Raw genomic sequence first — 19055 nt, 5'->3', positions numbered from 1 at the left:
AGAAGGCAGTTTTACTGAATGAGTGCAGTAGAGTGCATAATGTGACCTTTTAGCACCTCTTGCTAGTGATTACTGAGTAAAATAGGAAGAAGTTTGGCTGTTCAGAACTCGGTGAATTTATGCAACATGAATTAACAATATAAACACATATATCTGCCAGTGGAGCTTCCTTAATATAAGATAGCAAAAATAGGATGGAATTCCCAAATGAAAAGCCAGACTGTTCAAAAACTGCTTCTTGATATATAGTGCATGCAGGATTTCTTCTTTATGATATGCAGTTTGTAGTTTTCTAATGCTATTATTTGTAAAGATTGCTTTGTACTGGTGAATTAACAAAAACAAACAAAAAGCCATGAATACCGAAAAACATTTGCTTGCATCACAAAAGTTACATGCTACAGCTTCTTATTTAGTTAGTTAGTTAGTTAAACTCTGCAAAAATACTGGAGATAGAATGGTTGGATGAAATGTCAACAGCATTTGTTTTGATTCAGTATTGATACTTATTGCCCTGTCAACTAAGTCTTGAAGATGCTTCAGAGTCTTGGGAGGAAAAGAAGTCTAAAATTTGAATAGCTTACCCCTTTTAAACCTGTTTCTGATGAGAGCTGTTGTATATGCTCCCTTCCTCAGTCTCCTTTTCTTCCAAAGTGGGTGTTTTTCAGGTCTTGATAGAAATGTGTGAACAGTAAGTACTTGAGAATTAACTGAAAAAGATTGTCTGTGCAACTATGTACTTTTAAAAGTAGCTACAATTAATATTACCATTACAATATCCACATTTTAATATGGTGGCTAGTTTTGTGCTACAGTCTGTGTTCATTCTTTTTTTTTTTTCGTAGAAAAGCTTATTTTCTTGAAGTATTTTTTTAAACTGTATTGCCTAGACAGCAAAATGACTAGTCTTTTTGTCTAGACAGCAAAAAGACTTCATTTTAGTGGTATATACACAACTATTTTACCTCATGAGCAGCAAACAATTTGAATTGCTTACAACTGCCTGTTTATTTGCTGTTTTGCAAAGAATAAACAGCTCTCAACATCATTGAGTGTTTCAACCTTTTAATACAACACTTTCCTTTATGACACCTGGGCAATACTGACTAGGGATTTCTTTGCTGAAGTGTTATACTCAGCTGCCTCTTGACAGATAGAAAAAAATGTTCCTTTAACAGCAATTTATTATATCCATTCTATATGTGTTATACTTGTTAAACCTGCCAGTAGTGTTTTCAAACTTGAGAGTTTTTGAAAAGTTTAACCTTTTCTCCTTCATGGAAATCAAACTGTTGGAAAGTGGGTGTGGAAAACTACAACAGCAGATACCACTGATTCCATGCCATGAGCATCTCTTTCCAGTGAATAAAAAAACACGAGTGAAAGGAACCTGTTTCTTGGATAAAACACTCCAAGTTCCTGGATAAATTACCTGTTTCTTGGGTAAATAATTATTTGTTAGTCTAGCTTCCAATGGAGGTACTTGGTTTGAAGTGTCTTTCATGAGCTTAAACTTTCTCTTAAGTTTTTTGACCAAGCTGCTTCAGGTGTATAAGAGATGAAAGGTAACTCCTGCTATACATTAATGCCCCAGAGAATTATTTTCTGCCCTGTTTCTACTGAGAAGAGGAGACACTTGAACAAACGTCGTTAACTCCATTTCTCTCTTCTCACACAAGAGCTCCAAGCGAGAGTGGAAGCCTCTGGAGGACCACAGCTGCACAGATGTACCATGGCTGCTCTTGTTCATCCTCTTCTGCGTGGGAATGGTGAGTAAAACTCAAAGGATTCAATGAATGTTGTGTAGTTAGTGAGTTTGCATTCATTAGAAAGTGGTTTTAAAACTCTGTATCCAGTAACTTACTTACTGGGTAAGGTGTGCAGGCTATACTGTCATGGGAGCTGTCAGCTGTAGAACAGAAATGGGTCATATGCAGAGGTGAAAAGCCTTTGATAGGGATTCAGAACTTCTTGTTTGTGCCAGTTCTTGCTCCAGTTCCCTTTCCCCTGAAACTCCAGTTTCATTTGTACGTGATTTCCAGCGCTATGAGGTGTCACTTGACTCATGCTCCTTGTAGAACTGGGGATGTCCTGGAAATAATACTTTTGAGCCTGGTAAATAGTTCTGTGAATTACTGTAAGCTTTTTGCTGAGGAAAAAAAGACTGAGTATCCAACAGCTGGCTATTTTCATCTTGGAGGCTTACTAGAAGCACCAAATACTAACAACCATATTTCTAATGGTATGGTGTTTTTATCTGAGTTGTCCTGTGTGTTGAAACCCTCGTCATGCTCAAGACAACTTCACAACTCTGTGCACTTTATATATTAAAAGATAAACAAATCTCCAAGAGCTGCAGGTTACTGAAAATCGTAGTCTCACAGAACAGCTGAAGTTGGAAGGGACCTCTGGAAGTCATCTGGTCCCATCCCCATGCTTAAGCAGGGCCACCTACAACTGGATATACAGGACCATGTCCAGGTGGCACAAGCTGTTTTGATTTCTTTTTATTTTGTGTTGTTTTGTGGACCTACGTATTCTGTTCTTCTTAAGCACAGAATGTCATTGTCTTGCATTGCTGCATTTCATGCAGTAGCCCTTCACCATCTGGAATTTCTGAAGGCTGTCAGCTTTCTCTGTTGCAGTCCCTTAGTCTCTGGTCTTTGGAATTCTTAATCCATTAACAATTTTTTTTTTTATTTTCCTGAAATGTTTGTTATTGGCTGCACTTGAAGTGCAAAGATGACAGTTTTTCTTTAAACTATACAAATTATGTCATCACTGTAACATGTGAACATCTTAAAATCTTTAAAAGCACAGTATTCCCTGACAAACGAGCTAGCAGCTTTTGTTGTGGTTGTTATTTTTCTGCCTGTGTTGTTGATGCTCTCTGGTTACTCAGTCTATACCCACTTGCTCCACCAGTCATAAATTAGCCTGCTGTAGGTTAGTGTCCCAGATTTTCCTGTCTAAGCAATATAGTACGGAGAACAATTATCCAAGTGGGTCAAATAGCCTGTAAGTTAGTGTTCTAGGGGAATGTTCACCTGAAGAGTCAGTTACCATGATGGGCTAGGAGATCATCTTCATGTTACCATGACTTAGATTAGATGTGGGAGGAATTACATAATTTCCCTTACTGTGTGTGTAGGGGAAAAAAATGATGAACCAGCCAAGAGCCTGAGTTTTGTTGCATGTAAAATGCATGCTAGTAAATCCTTTATAGAACAGCAAGAGATTGAGAAAGTTAAGAGAGAATGCTGGAAATCAGCTTTAATTACTATTTGTGATGATAGCCTTTTGCTGACTTTGCCCTTGTTCTCACTTTGAGTATTAAGTCTAAGTGCATTAGTGCATTGGCAAGGGAAGGATAATGACCAGCTTGCTGTTGTCTGGGGTTTCTCTACAATGATAGCCTGTCCATCATAAAGATCACTCTCTTGTATCTTTAGACCTCTAAAACCACCCACATTTTAACTGCTAAATGCAGATTTCATTACCTGTTGTCATCAAGTGTCTATGATCCTGTTGCTCCACACGTCTCAGATGGTTTCTCAAATCTTAGCTTGTCTCATCTGTAAAAACAGTTCATTGGTAGTAGTGGAGCAAACCTATGGTTCACTTCTCCCCTGTCAGTGACATTGCGAGACAGCTCACGATTCGTTTGGAAGCAGTCTCCTGTTCACATCATCACTGCCTTGATCCTGATTTTGCCAGTGTAAACTCTGAACATTCACAGAAAGACCTACCTGATTTGGGGTGTTTCTCCCATTGCCCCATGTGCTGTTTTTCATACTCTTCCACTGTACCTCCTTCTTTCCTGCATTTGAACCTGGCATTTGGAGCAGTTGATGCCTTCACCTGGCCATTCTCTTCTTTTGCTTTAGAGCAAAAAGATTTCCTTAAAATGAACCTATGTCAGATAAACCTTGTCCTTCTAGCTCATCTTGAAAGCACTAGATTTGAAGAAAGAACAAATCTTGAACTAAGAAAATCAGGATAGTCTGGAGTCTTCTAAGATGCATAATAACCCTTGAAAACTCCAGCTCTTTTTTTCACTGGCTGCCCTTGGCCTCCCTTCTGTTTCATGCACCACTTGAAGAGAATATTATGACTCTCACAAAAACAACTACAAGATTTTTAACTCTGCTTGGATAATGTACAGTGTTAGATATTTGAGTCTTCTTTTTGCCTTGCATTTTGTTTTATAATTGCACATTAGTTCTCTGTGGACTCTCCTTGTCTTTCTGTCTTTGATCTGAAAGGGTATTTAAAGAAGCTGTGCTTAGAAACAAATGAATTAAACTCAATTTTTCCAGCTGTCAAAAGAGAATATTACTAAATTGTTTTTTTTTTTTTCTTTTTTCTTTTTTCCCCCCAGGGTTTTATCTGTGGCTTTTCAATAGCTACAGGAGCAGCTGCAAGACTGCTTTCAGGATATGACAGTTATGGAAATATCTGTGGACAGAAAAATGTCAAGGTGGAGGGAATAGTCAACAGTGGTCTGGACCTCACACAGAAGAAGTGAGTATGTGATTCAGTTGCTTAATTCTGTAAACCAGGAAATGCAAAACCTTTCTTCCTTTGAAAGTGATTTCCAATAAAATGTGAAAGGGGATATCCTTTTTTCCTACTGGTCTTTTTCCACTGTTCTCACTTGGAGAACAACAATCTTTTATAAAATCCATCAAAAGTACTTTGAAAGTGTATGTTGACGGAAGTGTAATGTGAGCATAGTTTATTCACTGAGAAATGTCCTATTCTTAGCATTCAGTTCATGTGGGATATTGTAGCAATCACTAAAGTGTTGTCTTTTTTAGGGTTTTAAGTGTAATATAAGTGTTCTCAAATTTGAGAGTAGGCCTATGATATATATGCGGAAATGGTTTGACTTCTGACATCCTATGATTAATTTCTGCCATTGAGTTTAGGGGAAACTGGGATATATTTGACACATTAAAATGAGACTTTAAAACTTTAAACCTTGGATTCTAAGTAGAATGTATAAAAGGTGCTCGTGGAGAAAGTGCACAAAGATTTTAATCAACACACAACTCCTAGTAAGCAGTATCATGGGGAAACACACTTAAAGGTCAGAACCAACAAAGGTATTTTCTGTCTATTGAGAGGAAAAAAACCTTACTACAGTTGTAGTGCTAGAGCTGAGTAACAAGAATTCTCGAGTGAGGGCTCAAAAACCTAGTGGATGTCTGTTGAGCTCTGCCTGCTCAGAATGCATCTGTACAATATGTGTAATGTTAGAAAGTAAGCTATGCAGTCTAACCTTAGAATAGTGGTACTAATTGTTATAAAAGATGTCTTGTTTACTATTTGATTACATCAAAGAGCTAACAATTATTCAATTTATGAGATTGATATTCTTTTGCTTCACACTTCATTTTCAGATTAGCAGATAATCTTCTATTTGTGGGGATTATTTTGGAAATATTTCTCATATATGCTGAGTTTGAGTTGCCATAATGAAGATTTCTAAATACCTGATTTTACTGGGTCGGGCTGGGATGGAGTTAACTTTTCCTGCAGTGGCCCATACAGTGCTGTGCTCTGCACCCGTAGCTAGAACAGCAGTGGTATCACACCAGTGTGCTGTCTATAACAAAGCAGTGCTGGCACAGCACCAGGACTCCCCTCAACACCCCTAGAACCAGCAGGTTGGGGGTGGGCAAGGGGTTGGGAGGGGACATCACCAGGGCAGCTGACCTAAACCAACCAAAGGGATATTCCATACAGTGTGGTGTCACACTCAGCAATAAAAGGTGGGAAAGTGGAAGGAGAGGGGTGGCTCTCATCGTGAAAATGTCTGTGCTCCCAAGCAACTGCTCCATGCATTTGAGGCCCAGCTTCCTGGGATGTGGCCAAACATTGCTTGTTGATTGGAAGTAGAGAATTTGTTTTTCTTCCCTCTGTGCTTCTGTGTAGCCTTTTTTTTTTTTTTTTCCTTCTCTCCCTTTTCTTTTGAGGAGGGGGATTTGAGAGAGCACTTGTGTTGTAGTCCAGCTGCCCAGCTGAGTAAAACCACCATGCTGGTTGAAGGTTTAATGTTGCTAGGTATTTGGTGTGATTTCAGGAAAATTTAAATTAAATAAAACAGCATGAACACTTTTACATATTTATTCTGTCAAAAGAATCATTTCTTAATCTAATTGCAGCTTTTAGGAGGGTTGAAAAGCTTAACAGTTATGCAGAAAAAAATTCCTACTGCACGCAATAAATATTTTAGTGCTTTCTAAAGTCAGGTATATCAGTACAAAATTGTCATTCTTGTGTTGTGAAAGATGATACAAAGTTTAAAATTATCAACATAAACATCTTTATTTTTAGAAAGAAATGATGTCTGTCTTGGTGTGAGAAGGTTGAGAAGCTCAGGCACCCTATTGGAACACACCAAATAATAGTGTAATAGTCTCCCTAGGATATGTACATCACAGAAATTAGGCCATCATGAATACAAACATCTAGCACTGCTAAGTGATTTTCACCTTGTAAAGTCAATGATTGAAAGATCGCAAGTAGAAATTGAGAAAATTTTAAATGCGGTTAACATACAGAGCTTGTTGCTTGTCAAGCCAAAGTCTTAGTAAGGTTCAAAAGTATATTTTTTCCAAAAAGATATATCGTGGCTTGAAGTGTGACTGAAGTGGGTACACTTACATGGGATATCATCATCACTGGTAAGAGTGAGAGAAAATCTTCTAGAAAGGCAGATTATTCTGTAACTGTTCACAGTGAAGACTCTGGTACAGTCAAGGGTACACAGCTTTGGTGGAGGCCAATTCTTATGTAAGCAAGTGATCCTTCCCACTCTCACTCTCGGTGACTTTTTGTTTTTTTTAGCAACTTTTCAGAAGAAACTATCTGCTTTGCATCTGAGTCTAGCAGATGGAGCTCCTGCACTGTCTGAGGTGCAGTTCATTGGAATATTTCATGCTATTTTATAGGAGTACTTTTCAGACATATGTAAAAATAAAGTCTTCTTACTGCTGCTTTCTATTTCAGTTTGTGAAGAGAAGGATGGGCTTTAAGATCCACAAATGTGATTTTTCGAAACATAAAGTTATACTCATTTCATTCTGCTTGCAGAGTAATTCTGTCTTCATTTCTGAGTCCAAGGCAGAAAAGCTAAATCATCTGTAAAAACAGCATTTCATTCCTTGTAAATGACAGCAACCCATAAAGACTGTAATGAGGAAGTGAAATGTGGTCTGCATGGATATGAAAATCTGGATGGTAAGGGTAAGGAGCAAGAGTCCTCACAATAGTATGATCTGATCAGTGTACATCAGTTATGCTGACACCAGTGAGGCGTAACGTTGGGAAGGAGGTTTTTGCAACATGATCTTGTCAACAAAGAGTGAATCAAGCATCTCTTTATTTTAGAAAGAAAATACAGCTTTAATAGACTGTGCTCAAGGGTAAGACACAGGATGATAGACCAGCATTAGTTTAATGACTTCTTATCAAACCTGCCTGCTTTAAATAAGCTTCTTGCTTTTTCAGGTTTTGGCAGTTGTGATGGGGTTAAAAATGTCCATAAATGATGTCCATAGTAGCCAAATATTCAGTTTTATTTTTGGTCATTTAGTATTTTGCTGCTTGGGCAGAATCCAGTTAGTGCTGTTCCTCTGAGTACAAGAAGATGTTCATATGCTGCTGCGAAGAACAGTTAGGGTGGTTTTCTGCCTTAATAAATGCCTTTGACTCAGGAAAAGGGTTGATTTTTAGCTAGTAAGAAAGCTCAGATAGAGCTTGCAGCATGCATGATGCATGCAGAGAATTTGGTTGAAAGAAACTGTATATGCCCTACATGTCATTTGTTTAGATTGGTTGTGATCATTTAATTCATTTCTCCATTATAGCAATAAGATGCTTGTAAATCACAGTAAATGGTTGTTCTGTAAAGTACTCATTTGCGTATAAAGAGATGCCCTGAGAGCTGACAGAAAATCAATGACACAAATTGTATGTAGAAAGTACTTGAAGGTAAGATAGGCTTATGTGGTGGTTTTACCCTTCTGGGCAGCCAAAATCCCACTCCAACTGCTCCCTCACTCTTCCACCTCAATGAAGAAGAGGGAGAAGATACAATGGGAAGGGCTCAAGGGTTGAGGTAAGGACAGGGAGATCACTCACCTGTTATCATCACGGGCAAAACAGACTCAGCACAGGAAGATTATTGTAATTTATTACCCGTCACTAGCAGAATAGAACAGTGAGAAACTAAAAGCAAACTCGAAACACCTTCTTCACATCCATCCTCATCTGCCTTCTCTCTCCAAGAGGTGCAGAGGAACAGGGAATGGGGGCTGCAGTCAGTCCCTGACACTTCATCTCCGCCACCCCTTCATGGTCACTTTCTGTCCTAGCTCCAACGTGGGGTCCCTCCCACGGGATGTCGTCCTTCCCCAGCTGAGCCTGCGGGCGCTGCCCACAGGCAGCAGCTCCTCAAGCACTGCTCCCACACGGCTCCGTCCCACAGGGTCCATCCATCCATCCCCCAGGAGCAAACTGCTCCAGCACGGGTGGGCGGCAGCTCCCCCCAGACCCCCTGCTCCTGCGGGGGCTCCTCTCCACAGGCTGCAGCTCCGGCCCGGGGCCTGCTCCTGCGGGGGCTCTCCATGGGCCGCAGCCTCCTCCAGGCCACATCCACCTGCTCCACCGGGGGCTCCTCCACCCATGGGGGGGCTGCAGCGTGGAGATCTGCTCCATGTGGGACCCATGGGCTGCAGGGGGACAGCCTGCTCCACCAGGGGCCTCTCCCTGCACAGCCCGCAGGGGAACTGCTGCTGCCTGCCTGCAGCACCTCCTGCCCTCCTGCGGCACTCACCTGGGGGCTGCAGGGCTGCTTCTCTCACACTTTCACAATCCTCTCTCCCAGCTGCTATTGCACAGCAGTATTTTCCCCCCTTCCTTAAATCTGCTCTCCAGAAGCCCACCCAGCATGACTCCCTGGCTCAGCTCTGGCCAGCAGCAGGTCCCTTTTGGAGCCGTCTGGAGCTGGCTCTGCTCTGACATGGGGCAGCTGCTGGGCTCTGCTCAGAGAGGCCACTCCTGCAGCCCCCTGCTACTATGCCCTGTAAACCCAATACAGCTTGTTTGTATAATTTGACACAGTACTTAAAATAAACTGTTCATGGTTCCAGAATCAAGGTGAAGTATATGAAGTTATGATGCTTTATCTTCCTCTTTTTACTTGGGAAGAAGAGATTGTCCTATTACCTATTTGTGACTATGAAAAATACAGCACTTATCTAATAAACTACAAGTCAGGAGTCAAAACTGTTGATGCTGTTTCTAACTTCTGATCATTTTGAAATTATATTTTGAATTACTTCCCTAGAAGTCTGGAATTTTCTTTTAGATGTCTTAAAAAAAAAAAAAAAAAAAAGCTACATTGAAATACAAACTCAAAACATGAGAACAAGAAGAAGTCTATATATATACATGTGCATTTTTTGATACATTTTGAAAAAATATGGAGAAGTTCATTTTTAATTTCCTGCCTCAGAATGAACAACTTGATACTGATGCTATTTTCACATATCATGACTTTTGAAAAGTTACACAAATTTTTTCCTTCTTTCTCTGTATGTATAGGAATTATTTTAATTTCTAGTTTTTATTACAGCTACGAGTGTAGATATGTTACAAATTACATGCAGTTATTTTTACCTCAAGTAACTTTTCATCATGCCTTGTTTCAGAGACAAACATTTCCAAAAAGTAGATTAAGGTACAACATAAAGATGCTTTTTTAGGCTCTAAATCTGACATACATATTTCCTACGGCAAACAGATTTTTATTTCTAGGGCTGAAGCATATTCTAAAAATCTAATTACTTTAGTCTTTGTATTGCTGATCTAAGTTACTTTCTTATTGTTGACTTTGAAGAAATTGCAGCACAATATATGAACAAAACCTGCATTGACATGGTTTGGAATTTTCTGCAATAAAATCAATTGTTTTCAATAAATCATAGCTTTAAAAAGCAAACATTTTCCCCTGTAATGCTGGTGCCTGGCATTTCAATTCTTGTTTTACCTGTTAGAATTCGAAAACATCTTGCATCAGATTTCTTGAACCGTGGATTGAAGCCACAGATTCATAGCTCGGAGTTTGATTTGCAGCTGCCTTGTTTTGGTCAGAGCCATCTCTGAACTGCATTGTGTGGTGTTTGAATTATATGTATCTGTTTAAGGGTATGCCAACACAGCATGCTTCTGTCCAAATGGGATATGGCCCTGTAGTTGCATCATATTTCTCAATTGTCAGTCTTGACTTAAAATTGTAGTCTTCATTTTACAGAGTACTCCACTTTCTTCCAGCCATTAAGATTATAGTTTGGTCTTTGACTTGAAATGAATGTAGAAGTGGGCTGTACTCCAGCCTGTGAATGCCAGAATTGGTTTTCCTGGGCTTTTCTCAGCAATATGTGTTCAGGGATGCTAGGACTGGCCTCCTGCCCAGGGAATTGGGGTCTCTGCCCAGGCTGAGGGATGCAGACGGACAGACATGCCCAGAGGTAACTGCAGGACATATGGCACATAGGCACAGCCTCAGCACACAGACGCAGCCCTGTCCCCTCTTGCCCTCGTGCTGCTGGAGCCAGCCAGCCTGTTGCAGGCCCATACACAACACCCCTGGGTCCCCAGCACACACACATGGTGCTGCTGGCACCAAACTGATCTGTGCTGGTCCCCCATCAACTGTTGTCTGGCAGCAGACTTGAACGTTGCATAGAGTGAGATTGTGCTGAGAGACGTCAAAGCAAGTGGTTTAATGAGGAGCTGGGACAGGCTGCAGTGGTCAGGCTCATTCAGAGAAGCTTTAATGACCAGCCCCGGCTTACATGCAACTAGCCCCTTGTGTATCCTCCCATCCCTGTATATCTCATCAGCTAGAGTAGCCCCACTGACCTTCTGCAGCGTCCTGGACCATCAGGTTTGCATCTTTATCAGTTGAGAAGTCCCGTTTTGCCTGCAGCTTCATGTCTGTGTGTTTGTTTCCCCTCCCTTATCACAATTTGATGAGGTCCTTAATAATGCAGTCTCACTGCAAAATAAGTGTTCTTTGCGTATCCTTACTGGTTAGTGCAATGACCAGTTTTGTTCTTGTCACTGTCTCCCTCATCATTTGTCATGCTTTATTCTTACATGTTCTTGCTGATGGCTGCTTTGATCAGATGCTCTCTCTCCACATACCCTTAGAGAATGGAAGAACATCTGCAGGGACTTGCCTTCAAGAAGAGGAGGCTGTAAAAGGAGTGTCCAGTTAAAACCACTATTGTTTGTCTTAGTATCACTTAGAAGGTGTTTTCTTTGAAATAAAGGGAAAGTGTGGAATTCATGGCTTGTTGCTCACACCCAGTTAGTTACCTTGGAGATAAGGCAGAGGTTTTTGTGTGTGCTTACTTCCTAGATTTTCATGGTCTATGGAGTTCTGAGGTGTGTAGAATGTATTCAGTAAAAAAAAAAAAAATTAAAAAAATCACAGAAATAGGGACAAAGAAAAGGAATGTTTTAAGAATCCAAGTGGTGCATTACTGCGGTACACTTCATATAGATGAAAGTTTTGATGGAGTTTCAGGAGGTAAGACAAGAAGTCTTTTGAAGCTAAGGACTGAAAAAGTGTGCTAAGTAGTAATAATTATCATACACTGCGATTAGGCAATAGAAACTTCCCTTTCTTTTCCCTGTGTGAGAAAGTTAGACAGCAATTGGCACGTAGATTGAAAGTGTTCAGGCAGGATCTTAACTCTAGCCATTACACATGTGGCCAACTTATATGAAGTAAACTTTTTTTTTTCTTTTCCTGGTATCTGCACAATGATTTTTGAACCAGCTTTGTCCCAGTTGTTTAAAAAAAAAAAAAAGATAGTTTGACATTTATGCATGGCCTGTGAGATCTGTTATCAAAAATATCACTTTAGAAGTATTGTCTCTAAAGTGTGTAGTATCAAACGTGTTGGGACATTGCCTTTTCCTTTGTAACGCTCTGTCATAGCACATCCTTCTTAAAAGTTCCAGTTCAACTAATCAAGTAAAACACCAATCTCTTTGAAAGTTGTATTTATTTCTGATAGTGTGCTTGTAAAAGAGTCTTCTTATAGTGTACTATGTAACTTAGTGTACTTATAACTATGTATAACTATATGGTAGTTTAAAAAAATATTCCCGGATCAGAAGGGATTTTTACTGATTATAAGTTGAATTTCCCCTGTGTGAACTGCAAAAAAAGAAATGCTATTTTACATGGTAGTTTTGTTTTGTTTTCCAATTTTGGTGTGAGATGATATGAAGAGAGTATTTCAATGTGTAGTGTGTCAGCAGAGTTACAGGAATTTGAAACACTCGTTCAACTTTCACAGAAGATTCTGTGTCTGCATTATACCATGAATGGACAATACAGTAGGGCAGTGTTTGCAATGTGATGTGTGTAGTCAGGAGAAATGATGGCTAGGAAGCTATAATAAGTACTTCACAAACTGGGTTTTTAAATGACAGTGACCATCTTGAAAAGTTATTTAATAGAATCTCTCTAAAATACTGTACCTGAACCGTAGCTACTAGAAAGAGATGAACAATTTTTATTTCAAAATAAATACTACCATGATTTATGGTATGGGTATGGGCTAGTGGTATGGAAAATCAATCTAAAACAAAAAGCTGTTTTGAAATGCTTTTATCGTGTGTGTTCATTAAAATAGTGACAGTCTGTCTTTTTTTTTTTTTTTTTTTTTTTTTTTAAATAGCATAAGTATAATCTTAGAGGGTTTGTTGTGTATTTTGCGAAAAAAAATGGAAAGTACGAAGTCATGTTGAAGGCTGGAGTGAAGCATTATCTCTGAATTTTAAGACCCATATCTGTGAAGAGGCATGATAGAAGTGCTACTCTTTTTGTAAACAATACCATTTGAATGGACTTGAATCTGGTTAAGTTACATATCTCTTCTGTGTGATCCAAAAGTCTGTAAATATTAGTCTTTTTGGCACATATGTTGAGTATGTCAATTATTTTTACCCACACAATTATGATAATAGCAAGTTTCCCGTGTTTCTAGGTAGACTGAAGATTACTCTTGAATGAATCTTTTAGTTTGAAATTAAATCAATTTTGTTCAGTGTAATTGTTGATTAAAACAGAAGTAATTCACATATTTTTCTTCTCTAGGTATGTGTTCTTCTTGGATCCGTGCAACATTGATATAGTACATCAGAAGATCAAATCTCTTGCTTTGTGTGTATCAGCTTGCCCAAGGAAAGAACTAAAGACTTTGGCTGATGTTCAGAAATTTGCAGAAACTAATGGTATGGAAAAAACATATCTGTTCATGTACAAATTTAATAGTATTAAAGAAACACTTGTACATTAGCTGAACTAAAAATGGAATCTAGTTTAAGAAATGGTGATGAAATAATGCAGTATTTTTTTAAACTAAAGCTTTGCTAAAACTTACAATATTGATACGTTCCTTTTTGTGTCTTGTACAGTTTTGAAAGACCATTCTTAAAACAGGACCAGAAAGTATGATGAGAATTAAAGAGAAGGGCCAAAACTGTTGGGTGTGTTCTCAACTCCTACGGAAACGCTCTGATTTGTTCAACAGTAACTGCTGAAATATCCTCATGTATAAGGGGCCAGTGAGAGCTGTACTGCTGTCTGTGCTTGGAGCATGTCTGTGGGTGTGAGAAAATGCCCTGCTTTCAGTCAGTGCTCCAGTGCAGCCCCTGTTTTTCTGGTGGAATTATAAATAACATTACTTGCCTGTCTCCATAGTTATGCGAACAGCTGTGCCAGCACAGTGCAGGGTTAGACCAAGAGTGGTGGCTTCCTGGTGTAATTTGTGCAGAGCTGTCTGAGATAAGTCCACAGTGAAAGTAGGCGGTGTTGGAATATGATTTCACTCTTAACCCCTTAACCATGTGTTTCTCTTACATAAAACAGGTCAGTTATTTTTTGATGTGAAGTTAACATCAGTGGAGTCTTGTAGAATTGTAGAATCACAGAATGGTGTTGTTTGAGAGGGATCTTAAAGGTCATCTGGTTCCAACCCCCCTTGCCGTGGGCAGGTACTTGAAATAGTGAAATGCAGCCATGTCTTGTTTTACCACAAACACTGTTTCTGTGTTTATAGGTTAAGTCTTGTATTAACTGTGCCTGAAATATGTTCAGCATAAACTATCTTTTAAAGTACAACAGAACCCACTCTTCCTAAAAAACATGCTGTGTCTTGCCCACGTGATTCTTCATTCTAACTGTTATCTATGTTAGCATTTTAGGTTTTAAAATAGATCTTTGACATTTTTGTTAATTAATATCAGAGTCAGGTGTTTGAGCTGAGAGAAGCTTGGCCAGAAGTGTGAAGTCCGTTGTTAGAGAAGAATGGAATCATTCGTGAGGTCAAGCGCTAATTTTCATTATATGATCCTGAGCTTGTTGAAAAGGAGCAAAAAACTAAATTGAGCTTTCCTCTTGTAGACGTACTCTGTGCAGGACTGGAATCACACAATTCTGAGAAGCTTATCTTCATGGTTATATTTTTGTTTGTAAGTTCACAAACCAGGGCAGGTTCCACAAAGTGGTACTTAGTAGCAAGTGAACAGTTTACCTACTGAGCACCCTAATTGCTATGGCTCCACACAGAGTGAATGCATACTCTATGTACAGTAAAAGTTAAAGCATTATTCAATCCTATGATAGACCAAGAACAGTGAAATAGAATCAAAACTATAGTACTGAGTAAACAGAATCATTTTTCTGAGAGACGCTTCGTAGCTCCAAGAGTAGGTTTAAACTAAATAAAACTAATAAATTGAACTGGCAGCCTGTTTCAAGTGACCTTGGAAGGTCACTTCTACACTGTAGGAGTCGACTGTAAAACAAATAATAAGCAAACCTGAGAACTTTGAACATTTCTGCACGCAGCTTAACTGCAATTTCTGTGTTTGTGATGTTATCAAGTTAGAATTTTAAAGGGTACCTGACAAGTTCTGAAGAAGGCAAGAGAGTTGTTTCATTTATTGTGATAATCAATGCTGAGTTTTCCATACTTGCAATTTCTAGTGCATAACCAAAAAAAAAAAAAAAAAACAAAACCAAAAAAAACAACACACACCTTAATGTATGAAGATGCATGGGTACAGAATGCAGTCAACTCTTAATTTTGCTCTTCTGAGCCCTTCTAAAAGCTCTAACCTTTTCTACAACCTGAAAATAGCAATTGTGCTGGGTATAGGCTCTGCGTAGGCTGTTGCATATGCATTTGAAGAATTAACCATTTTCACCTGGCTCAGATGCCATCCCTGAAATCTCTTTACCTGTCCATACACCTTGGAATTCTTTTATAAATCACTGCTTAAGAATCCTTCCATCCCAAAGAAATCCCCACTGTTCCTCAGAGGTTATATATTAATTTCAGATAAAACATTTTACCTAAGCATCTTTATCAGAAGTTGTAATATAGTAAAACATATTGCAACATCATTGGATTGATTCATGATTTTATCAGTATCAGGTATGATTCTTTAGCTATTTAGCATTCATGGTGTCTTTTCCAAAATGGGAGAGGAACTTGGCTGCCTATGCAAAAAGTGACAAAACTGCTAACACAAGGTAGGGTTCAGAGTGTTTGTGGCAGAATTCTTATTGTGCAATGCAACGTGTGTTTTTCTGTAAGCAAGATTATAAATAAGTATTTAGGGCAGAGGAAATGCTTGCTTGAAGCATGAAGAACATTTCACGATGAAGCAGCCTTCTGGTTTCCTGAATCTGTAATGAAGCACTTGCTATTCTGCTGTAATTTAGGAAAAAGAGATGATGTGGTGAATAATGCTGCACCATTTCAGGTCAGTAACCTCTCACTCACCCCCATCCCACTTGCCCCTTCACTGTCAGGTCCAGCATTTGCAATACCATCCCTTCTAAGAAAAGAGAGCTCTGTCCTTTGGAAAGCTTGGCTGATGTTAAGAAAACAAAGTGTGTGCCTTCAGTCTGTTCAGAGTGATTGACACATGAACACTAGCAACTGGCTGGGACCTCTTACGAAAGGAGACACGGGAGGAAAAAGCTGTGCAGTTGACCACTGAGATTTTCAGCCTGTACAAAGATGCGAGTTGAAAATCTTAGGAGAGTTCTGAAGCAACTCCTGCAGCTGATGCAGTGCTGACTAGGAACATTTTCTAATGCTGCTCACACACAGCCATGCTAATAATTGAGCTTGTAGATCTGTGGGTTTTGCAAGACTGAAAAACTTATATATTTTGAACAAACTGTTGCTGGTCTGCTCAGATTTTCTCACCCAGCAGAGCACTTTAGGCGGGGAGTGCTTGGGATTCAATGTTTTTATTGGTCTTGGCCCTTGAAAAACAATGCATATTGAGTATTGTGGCTAAGAGCTCTTTTTTGTAGAAAGGGTGATTGATGCTTCAAAATGTAACATCCATGAAACGTTACAATGACCTTTCCAAGGTCTTGCCAAAGCATTTTTAAATATCCTTGAAGATATAATTCATTTATGACAGTGTGAAATGACCAATGACATGTCATTATCTAAAAGAAACACTAAAACAGGTGGCCATAATTTCTGACATGTTTCATTCAACAATAAGTGTAATGACTAGTCGTTATGAGAACCACTGTTCCTATCTGTTATGTAAATGACCAGATGCAGATTTAGGAATCTAGAATATTTCTATTTTAAAATGTGTTGTAAGGCATCTTGTTTGTCAGAGTACCATAGCTAGAACAGGCTACTTGTGGTCCAGAAGTGCTTAAGAGCTCAAGGTAAAACCACAGTAAGTCTGCTACTGAGACTGGCCTGAAAAGTAATCACTGAAGGAAATCAAGCTGCATAAGTCAGCATAAGGTCATCTCTCTGAGCTACGGGGAGGAACCAAAGGGAAAACAAAAAGGATTTTTCTTTCATTTGAAGATAATGAAATCATCAAATACAGTAGTCAAAGTAAGCCTTTGTGGCATGCTGTTGGTATTTGCCTTAGAAATAGTGGTTACATTTCTGCCAGCCTCTGACATTTTTCTTCTGCTCCTGTTGCTATCCCAACCTTTCTTTCTTTCTTTCTTATTTATTTATTTATTTATTTATTTATTTATTTATTTATTTATTTATTTATTTATTTCTAGGGGAAGTGTGCTGGTTAAAACTTGATCCCCTGTTCATTATTTTCCAGAAACCTGTTGTACCAAATTAGTTATAGGCATATTATGGTTAAATTGATTCAGCACCACTGGGGTCTTTGGGAATCTGAATTTGCTATTAATTTTGATTTATTTATTTTTCTAAAGTCTGGAATAAAAGTACATTATGACTGGTTTTGAAATACGGGGCATTATGGTTACTCTACCTTGTTACTATAGCTGCCTGTCAGAATTGTGTTGAAAATGGACCCCCTGGTTAGAATGAAACAGTTTTCACAACAGATAGGCTGCACACAGAGTCCTGCAGTAATCTACACCAATATGGCGTTATTGATAGCATGAAATGTTTTATAGCGTTGTCCGTAAGTGCAATATTTATTAATTGTGAAGAGAGAAAAAAAGGGACCATATTTTGTGTGTAAAAACTCTTGCTCTGATGCCATCTTAAAGGCTGTTTTCTGGTCCTTGCTTTGCAAATACCTTTTTACTTTTTTTTTTTTTTTCTTAAACTTTCTTTAATTTTATGTCTGTTGTTGGTAGTAACAAGAAAAGTCCAGAGACTTTTTGCCTGGAAAAAAAAAGAATGTCAGGAAGAGTAAGGTCTTGAGAAAAAGGAATAGCTTAGAGAAAGTTAAAACACAACAACAAAATGCCTTATTCTTTGGTCTTGTAAACTTGAGTAGTATGTAACTGGAGAGTAAAATGAAATTACCAGGCACCGAGTGGCCAAATATTTTTTAGATTAGTTATGGGTGAAGTATGAAACTTACTGCAATACGACAATATTTTAAATACCAAAAGGAAAAGAGTTGGACTTACAATGTTTGGATTTTTAAAAGTAGAAAAGTACTCAGGGAAACCCTGGATGCCATCCTGTGCATCGTACTCTAGGTGGTCCTGCTTGGCAGGAGGGTCGGACCAGATGATCTCCAGAGGTCCTTTCCAACCTCAACCATTCTGTGATTCTGTACTAACCCTGAGCCATAAGTGGTGAAGAGCTAAAGAGGCAGTAGGAGATAAACAACGGCTACTAGGCTAGATGCGCTTTTAATTTGATTCCAGAATAGCTGATTTTATTTAATAGTGAGAAAAATATGAGTGGATGAATGAGTAAATTAATATTTGTTTTCAAGTTCCTGTACTGCTGATTGAGAAGGGGATAGTCTGGGCTTTTTAATTACAGCTGAAAATACATCTCTATGAATTTTGACTCTAGGACATTAAAGGCATTTTTAGGTTTTATACATACAGTTATTTGTAACATGAACTATGCTTAGCTATTCAAGTAGTTCTTTTCATGGCCTTAAAATCTGGAGACATCTGAAGGGTCTAAATCATGCTGTTGTTTTTTTGTGTGTGTGTGTTGTGTTTTTCTTCAAACATTTTTGCAGGCACTGGAGGATACTTCTTTTAATTTCAGTCCTGTATTTATTTATAAAAGCAAGCTGTGCTTTCTCCCACCCTCTGATTCTCACTCGTTTAAAGAAGTGACAGTACATCCCCCTTTGGAACAGCCAGGATTTTAAATACAGTCCTTACTTTCCTTCCTTGAAAACACACAGCACTTCTGAAAAATACTGGTGGATAGATCTAGAGAATGAAGCTTGCTTTATCCACTGAGAACACATCTTTTGCATTAATCTAAGAACTCAGGACCACAAAGTGGTTTGTCCTATGCCTTCTTGCTTGTCTCAAGGCATTTTTCTGGTTTCTGTTAGGGCCCAGAGATTAGGTTGAGGTGTTCAGGTGAAGTTTCATCCTTGTTTGGCCTCCTGCATGTATTCCTGCACCATTCGCACAAGGGCTCTCTACAATATTTAGGAATGTTGCACAGTCCTCTGATGCTTCCACATTAGCTGCTAGTTCAAAGAAGTGGAGTTCT

The 19055-nt window shown here is 38.8% G+C and overlaps 1 protein-coding gene across 1 annotated transcript in view; it reads left to right on the top strand.

Annotated features, from left to right (window-relative positions):
• Positions 1–19055, top strand: part of SLC44A1 (solute carrier family 44 member 1) — a 60465-nt gene that overhangs the window by 15044 nt on the left and 26366 nt on the right. The window contains exons 2-4 of the mRNA XM_032206605.1: positions 1680–1769; positions 4382–4524; positions 13190–13326. Coding sequence (XP_032062496.1) covers positions 1680–1769; positions 4382–4524; positions 13190–13326 — 370 coding nt within the window. The remainder of the gene's footprint in view (positions 1–1679; positions 1770–4381; positions 4525–13189; positions 13327–19055) is intronic.

This window comes from Aythya fuligula, chromosome Z, assembly GCF_009819795.1.
Source record: "Aythya fuligula isolate bAytFul2 chromosome Z, bAytFul2.pri, whole genome shotgun sequence".
NCBI classification, from domain to species: Eukaryota; Metazoa; Chordata; class Aves; order Anseriformes; family Anatidae; genus Aythya; species Aythya fuligula.
The sequence above is the reverse complement of the archived record's forward strand: the minus strand, read 5'-3'. Positions and strand labels throughout refer to the sequence as shown.